Consider the following 8205-nt stretch of genomic DNA (forward strand, 5'->3'; position numbering starts at 1 on the left):
ATTTATTTTGTATTAATATTAAAGGATTTGTAATTATATGACAAACACAACAAAAATGTATTAAAACAAAACGGGTTAAGCTTTGTTCGAAGTTAAAAAACAGAATTGTACAGCTTGCAAGATTCCGTTTAAGTTATAAATATTTACAAAATTTATGCTAGCATCATATAAGAACACTTGATTTTGTCCTGAGGGCTGTCATTTTATAGAAATTTATAACAAATTTAAAAAAATGCATTTTAATATCATAAAAAAAAGTTATTGCATATAAAAATGACTTCGCTTACAATTTTGATTTCGTACATTGGCCAACCCAATTAAGGTTATCAAACCGTTATGCTTGCAATAAATACTATTTTCAAATAAATAATTTTAACCTTATATCTGTAATCAAATTTTTCGTCTCTGCGTGAACAATTTTAGCAATAAACATTATATATTCCCGGCCTTGCTTCTTATAGAGGTAAAAAAATAGAAAAACTATCGCTGACTTGCAACATGTTCGTCTTCGAACTTCTTCGGCTGCATTTCTTCTCCACTCGTTTCCAGGCCCATCGCGAATAATAGAAATGGGTCAGGCTATAAAAGCACAAGTTCAAGGCGATCGTCGTTTAATTCAACTTCAGCAACAGACGCAGCAACATCGAAATTTCTACTCCAAAGATCACAACAGTGCCAAGTGAAATCCGAAGTCTCTCGAAGTGGGATCGAAGTAAACGAAAGTTGCCATCGATCGACTGTCTGAAAAAGAGAGAGCAATTTTCCAGTGCAAATTTTGGGTGAATTTTTAAGTGAATAGTGTGCTTGACAATCGCGTGCTGAATTTTGCCATTTTTTCTAGTGCGACGAGCCAAACCAACTGAACTGAAGGTGTAATTAAATTCTAGTTTAATCCACAAGCTAATTGACTAAAAATAAAAAGACAGGTAAGAAAACTGGTTAGAAAAGAGTCAACGGATATTTGTTAAAACATTTTTGAATTTATTTGCTTCAAAACGTCATTTGATAGGTATTTAATAGTTTTAAAACTTTCGGTAAAGTTTATGTGATGATGTTGTGAAAACTAGTTTATTTTTTTTTTAATAAAAATGTCTTAGTTATTTCAACATACAAAATAATTGGAGTTCATACTCTACTTCTGAAAAGAAATTAGACTTATGCGGTGTAGATAAAATATTAAAAAGAATAGCTAAATAGTAAAATGAATTAACCCTTAGATCTAAAAGTTTATGAAAACTGATAGGTATGCAGAAAAAGAAAGGTCGTACAAATTATAATTAATATCTACTCCCATTTATTAAAGCAAAAAAATATAATTTTCACAGCTAATGGGAATACCTAAGACAGAATTCCATTAGCTACAACTAATCCGCAACGCAAATACTGCAGTGCGTTCGGCTAGAATCTGGCAATAGAAAGTTATTGACAATTGATCGAATGCCAGCATTCGGCCTCGAGTCGTGCCGTGCGTTTGTTTGGCCAACAAATTGGGGCTATATGGCAAGAGCCAAATATTTGGGTCAGGCCAAAAGAAATAACAGAACTCGGGGCATAAATCCAGCAATGAAAGCAACAACTGGGGAGCAACGGGGGGAAAGAGAGGAGAATTTCTGTTAAACGAGTTAACAACTTTGCATGAAAAAGCAAACAGAAACCCATCGACTGGACGGAGCATGAGCATGAGCATGTCAAAGCGCCCGGGATGAGGGGCTTTTTTTCCGTGAAGGGGCGCGGTGTGACGAGGTGTGGTAGGCGACAGGCGGGCACGCACACACGGAGATGTGCATTCAGCCAAGTTCTTTTCAAGCCAGCAACATGCATCGACGATGGCCGCCCACTGACCCAAATGGGCGCCTGTTGACTGCCGCACCAAAGAATTTCGTTTTCGAGTGCCTTTTAGAGGTGGAGGCCTTGCGGACGTTTTGTCTGTGGCCTTCATTCGATGTGGGTCTCCGCCTTCGCTGTCTCGAAATCTCTTTCTCCAGCTCTCTGCCAGTCGGCCAATTAACGCCTGTCTTTTTGCCAAGTTTTTTTTTAGCCAATTCCCAAACAGAATTTATTTATTTAATTGCCTGCAAAAGGTCACGATTGTCTGCTATTTGTTTACCCATTTGCCTGTGTGCATTCCTTGGCTCTTGAAGCAAGTATTTTTTTGTAACTTTCATTCATTGGCCTTCGTTTGCTTTTGGCATTTTGCGGTTGTCGTTGTCAAGCTGTGTGAGGTGAAAGTTTTTTCTTTGAAGCTGTTAAGCCGTGTTTAATACAGTTTATGTTTGGTCCGAACTGATTTGGTTTTTCTCAATTGCAGCCCAGAGAATGTAAAGTGGTTTTTTATTTAATCAAACTGAAACTACTGGGGAATAAGACAAAACCAGTCTTGACAATGGCAGTTGCAATTTTTCCATCAAATGCAGCCGACTAATAACCATAATGGCTGTGGAAATTGCAAGTGCAATTCGTTCTGCTTTCGTGCGGCCTCAAGTTGGTTGTCGTTTGTCTTCTGGCGACTGATTTTCGGGGTCGGTAAAAGTTTGCGGAGAAGTTTTCGCTGCCAAAGTGGATCGCTGACTTTTCCTGCCCTGGGATTGCATCACACAATGTGTAGTGTTAGCAAATATTCAATATTAAAATGCAGCTCAGGCGGCGCTCATTTCGACCAATGGACAGTTGGCTAGCGGTTTCCATTCAGAGGTTGCTGACCAGCCGCGCAAACGAAAGACTTAAGGCACAAACTGGCTGGAAAGCCGCTGGGCATTCCAATTAAGGTTAAGCACTCGACGGCAAGCAATTGCCGCGCTTAAACACTTAATTAAATTTTCTTCTTTTTCGTGGTCAATAAACCTTGGCTTGATTCTGGGCGAAAAGAAAGTGAAATGTGAATATTCGAGGCTGCTTAAGTTTCTCTGCGACTCAGCCGGAAACCTGTCCGTGACTGTCCAGAAAGTAAGGCTAAGGCCCGCAGAATGACTCAGGGCTCTCCAATCTTCGATCCCCGTTCTCGGATCTCCGATTCCATCCAGTAAACTGCCAGAAATCGAAGACCAGAGTCAAGAGCTTGCCCACTTACCGCAAATCACGAACGCTTTGCCGCTTTCTCATCTTTGACTTTGACCAGGGACCCAGTGGAGCGTGCCTTGGCACGAGACCGCAAACGAAACTGAAAATAAATAACTGGGAGACCAAACAGCAAATGATATTTTACGGCGACTGGCAAAGAACTTGGTTATTGCTACACCCCCGCCTCCTCGGCTCGAAAATTGTTTTTCTTTCTGCCCGTTGCGGTTTCCACACTTTCTAATTTGCGACTTTTGACCAACGGCAAGTGTAATTGCTGCTCTCTTTATTTTGTTATTGAAATAGTTATATTGCCCGTTGTTTGTGAAGACGGTTTAATTGCCGTTTTAAGGCGGGCCATGAAAGTAAGAGTTGCGTGCGAGGTTTCCAATTAGAGTTGCGTGTTTTCCTTCGAACAGAAGAAGAGCTCATCGATGGAGCAAAAGGCGGCCGATAGCGAGGGAATTGGCCAGCATGCCAGCATGTCAGCAGGCCAGCAAAATTATGTCATAGCAGACCGTTGAGGGGATGTCGATGTGACTAATTTTGCCATCTCAATTTCCCCGGGCCAATTTCCCACATCACTAGAGTGCACTACTCAATAAAATTTCTCCGCCACACATTCCAACTATTAATTACCATTATCTCAACCACTAATCGCTGAATCACGCTCTCAGGCTGAGCCTGCAGCTCTAACAGCTTTCTAAATTTACATGGCCACCATAATTTCCAGCGAACTGGGTCGCATTGTGTCACAAACAATCAAAAGTCCACGGCTATGGCCGTGAGATGGAGTTGCCCGATTAATGACCCGACAATTTACATTTCCATGCTGACCCATTCTGGGAGCCTGTTCTCCGGCCGGTGGCAATTAAATGGAAATCAATGCAATCTCAATCTCAGCCATTGGCATTCCGCAGCCTCGTTGGCTTTATTAATTGTAACGGGAACCTGTTGCATGACATCTGAGCAAAAGAACCGCTAGTTAGAGCCGCTGAAACAGGTTGGCTAGCACCAAGAGACCAAGAAATTGAGAAGAAAAGAAGAACCTCATCCACAGTCATTCACATTTGCGATCCCATTCTAATTCGCCCTGAAGAAATTACCAATTGTGAATGGTTCTCAATGCTAATATCGCTAATCCAGCCAACCGATCGCCGTGAGGAAGTCGCGGCTAATTGCCGGCACTTGCCACCTCACCTGTGGCGGCTTTCTACCACATGTTGCCCAACCTGCCACTCGCTTAGTTTCCCTGCCTCGAATGCTCCTCTTCAATCCATTGCGAGTTCGACGGCGACTGCGACTGGGGAACAGGTTCGGTTTGACCGACACCTTAATTGGGAGCAGTTAGACCCGTTTCTGGATGTTTCGGAAGCGAATGAAGACGCTTCACCTTTAATTACACGCCGCTACAACTTTCTTATCTGGTTTCCATGGAAATTGTAACATATTTAATGCCTGAGCAATGGGAAATTTTTTGACAATGATTCGGGAAACTTTGCTGGCTGACAGTTAGAAACACTTGCTTGTAAGTCGAAAGCAATAAACTAAATATTTAAATAATCTGCAAGGTCTAAATAACATTAGCATTCAAAACTTACAGAAATAAATCTTTACAATTTGTTTTTACAAATGACCAAAAGTCAAAACCTAAAAATAAATGCCAATTGTTTGGAATAGTTGAATAAAATATCAAATTGTTAACTAGAATGATTACAAAATAAGTAAAATAAGACAACCGATTAAGGTTTAACAGTTTCTATTAAATCTGATACATTTGCTTCAGTAGAGTTTATTAATTTCTTAAGGTTTTGTTGAGGTCTTTCTTATAATTAGATATGTAATAGCAAACTGAAATCAGGTCAAGCTTGTGCCATCCATATGGGACATCGCTGATGGGCTGATTCCAATGCCCAACCCGTGCCGCAGTTCAGGAAACTCCCGCGCACTCAATTGGGCAATGTGAAAGTGTTGTTATGCGGATGGCTTGGGGTCCATCCCTTGCTGAATTTTAAATAGCTTTAACCGACTCCCGCTCTCGGTGTGTTTCAGCCGTCATGTGGAATCAACGGAAAGTGCACGCCTACCTGCTGCTCTCCATAGTGGCCAGCAACTGTCTGCTGATGACCTACGCCTTTCCGCAGCAGGAGGTCTACCAGCGGCAGCACCAGGTGGCCCAGTCACCTGTCTACCGGGATGAGAGTGTGGCCAGGAAGTTCGCGGTGAAGCCGAATGCCTCGAAGAAGGTGGCCCTGGATGACATCGAGGACGATCTGGAGACCAATCAGATCCAGGAGAGCGTGGGCGGACCCGGCGGATTCACCTGGTCCAACATGCTGTCCACCGTGATGACCATGTTCTTCAACGGAGCCGTCAACGCCCCCACAAAGTCCGACGATGTGGACACCTCCATTGGACTGGGTGGCAGTCCCTGGGCGAATGTAATCTCAATGGGTAAGTGTCGTTGGGCTTTATGTTAAATAACCAAAACATTTCCTTTAAAATAAGAAGTAAAAGTAAAAAGCAGAGATTGTAACGATTATTACTTTTATAAATATAATATGAAATGAAATTTCTATTCTTAACAATCTGAAATTATCATTATTTGATATTTTGGTTTTAACAAATCTCAGGTAATCCGTTTTTTTCCATCCCAATTTATCTTTGCTTGTGATTTTAATTTTGAAAATCTCAGATAAAACTCAATAGCAATGTCTTCTTAGCTCGTGGTTAAAAGTTATTTTTCCTATGGACAATATTCTCATAACTAATTTCCGTCTTTATCTCCGCAGGTCTTCGCATTATCAACACCTTGCTGGGCGGTGGAGCCCCCAGCGATGGCATCGATAAGGTCGACAACGGCGGATCTCCCATGCAGGTAATCTATCGATCCATTAGCCCATAACTTGGCTTACACTCACTGATTGCTTTTGTGCCACTTTTGTTTTGCTTTGTCGTAATTTTGCTGTTCGATTGTTACCGTTCCGTTTCGTTACGTTTCGTTTTGTTTTATATCTTATACTGATACTGATTCTGGGTGCCTGGCTCTTCTTATTCTTATTCTTTTGATTATGTTTGCTTCCCGCCTACCTCCTCTACCTCTACCTCGCTAATAATCGCACAGGGCATATTGGTGGCTGTGATGTCTGCTGTTTTAGGCTCCAGAGACCCCGATCAAGTCAACTCGATGGCCAAGCAAGCTGGCGAGGTAAAACATCTTTATTGCTTTCACAACACAAAGAACAACACCAAGCAACAAGATTTGGGCGCAAATTAGCTCTTAGTTAGTGAGTAAATAATCACAAAATTAGACAGAGTTTTTGTTGAGAGAATTAATTAGACAGAAGTATTGTTTTTTAATAAAAAAAGTATATGTTTCTATCTACTTTAACAATAAAATTAACCATTACAAATTTTTTAGTACTATTTATTGTTGATCTAAGGTTTTGGGTTCATATTAATAACATGACTTAATTTAACGTTGAATTTAATGCATTTATTTAAACAAAAACATAGGCTTGAATTAAATGGTTGCTTTCAGAAATATATAATAAATCGGTTCCTACTCGAAAAAATGAAATACTTTTAGGGCTTAAAGATGCTTTATAAAAATGTAGTAGTTAATTTATACTAACTCTTAATGCCCGAATCTTGTTGCCAAGTGCTGAGAGTGTAAATTGTTGCTATGCACACCAAAACACACACTTACACACACACACTCACACTCAGAAACCACGGACACCACTCTAGTATTGGCACAGCAAATGCAAAACTAATTAACTAATGCCTCTCCTCTACCCCTGCCCCAAATCAACACTCGCACACACGCCACACACCACACACCACACTCCACACTGCACACGCCACTGAACAACGCTCCCCCTTCCGCATCCACAGTTCATTCAGATCGTGATGAACCTTCTGGACGCCCTGAAGACTTCCTTCTCGCACCGCTCGCTGGCAGCCCGCTCGCTGGGCAAGCGGGACTCGGTGAGCGACGCCGTCGTCGCCGGCATCTCGCTGATGAAGGGCTACGTTCGCACCTACCGCAGTTCGGAGGACAAGTGCACGCAGCGGTACATGTGCGACGCCAACACGGAGTGCGTCCGCGAGATCGGCGGCAGCAGCATCTTCTGCCAACTGGGATCGTAAGTAGAGTTTAGGCTTTCACATTGAATCGATTTTGGAGTTGCAGTGCTCAGTAAACTATTAATAATCAAAAGGGTATATTTGATAATTTAGGATTAATCTAATGACATGAAACATTTGTTTAATCAGTCAGCTGGCTTCTTCTTTTACTATGTGAAGACAATCGATCATTTTAATATTTTTATTTTGTCATACTAGCTATTTCAAATTATGTAAACTAAATAAGAATTTTACTATTTACTTGGTTATCTAGACAACGTTTTTATGAATGTTTATAGCGTTCACCGCATAAAACAGATTTTACCAATACTATAAATCGCATAGAGTATATGGGTACAGAGTAGCCGGGTTGAAATTGAAAGCTTTAATTTTAAATAATGACACATTTAAACTAATTAACAGCTTAAACAAGCCTAAAACATCGACAGATATTAAATAGAAATTCATAATTATACCAGATAAATTATATTATGCAGTTTCAAACTGCGTATATTTATGTTCTCGAATGAAATTAACTTCCAAAATTTAGATGATTAATTTTATTGTGATAATATGTGTACATGGATTTTACTATGAATGTTTATGACCATTTTAAGGGTAATAAAATATCAAATTAGCATATTCTATTTTTAGTTATGGGTCATTGCTTATTGGATCGTTAACAATTGCTAATAAATCCTGAATATCCCCATTCTAGGTACGCCACCAGCTATGTCCTGGGCCGCAGCAGTGGCAGCAACTTCGAGGAACTGTACGACGCCGGACGCAGAGGACGCTCCGGATTCGACTGCCGCCAGATCTATCTGGAGTGCAACGAGGTCTAGACTTCCCAGTGCCCACGACTGGACTCTCTCTAAACTAATTTAAATTAATTTATGACTTCCACCTAGATGTTAGCTATTTATATTATTTATTTAAAATTCTGTACTTATGTTCGCCGGCAAATGCGACTGGCATCTAAGTTGACAAGCCAAGCCTTTAAAAATAAATGCATTAAATGAC

General features: G+C 40.7%; 1 protein-coding gene across 2 annotated transcripts; it reads left to right on the forward strand.

Moving 5' to 3' along the window:
• Positions 1–604: 604 nt before the first annotated feature.
• Positions 605–8205, forward strand: LOC108135148. Of its 2 annotated transcripts, XM_017255767.2 has the most exons (7): positions 605–779; positions 842–926; positions 5107–5508; positions 5847–5932; positions 6179–6262; positions 6952–7202; positions 7901–8205. In XM_017255767.2, the coding sequence occupies exons 3-7, from the start codon at positions 5112–5114 to the stop codon at positions 8025–8027; spliced, it is 945 nt and encodes a 314-aa protein (XP_017111256.1). In that variant the 5' UTR covers positions 605–779; positions 842–926; positions 5107–5111; the 3' UTR covers positions 8028–8205. The 2 variants fall into 2 exon arrangements, with proteins under 2 accessions (XP_017111256.1, XP_017111257.1); XM_017255768.2 differs by lacking the exon at positions 6179–6262.

This window comes from Drosophila elegans, unplaced genomic scaffold (genome assembly GCF_018152505.1).
Source record: "Drosophila elegans isolate 14027-0461.03 unplaced genomic scaffold, ASM1815250v1 contig_476, whole genome shotgun sequence".
NCBI lineage: Eukaryota > Metazoa > Arthropoda > Insecta > Diptera > Drosophilidae > Drosophila > Drosophila elegans.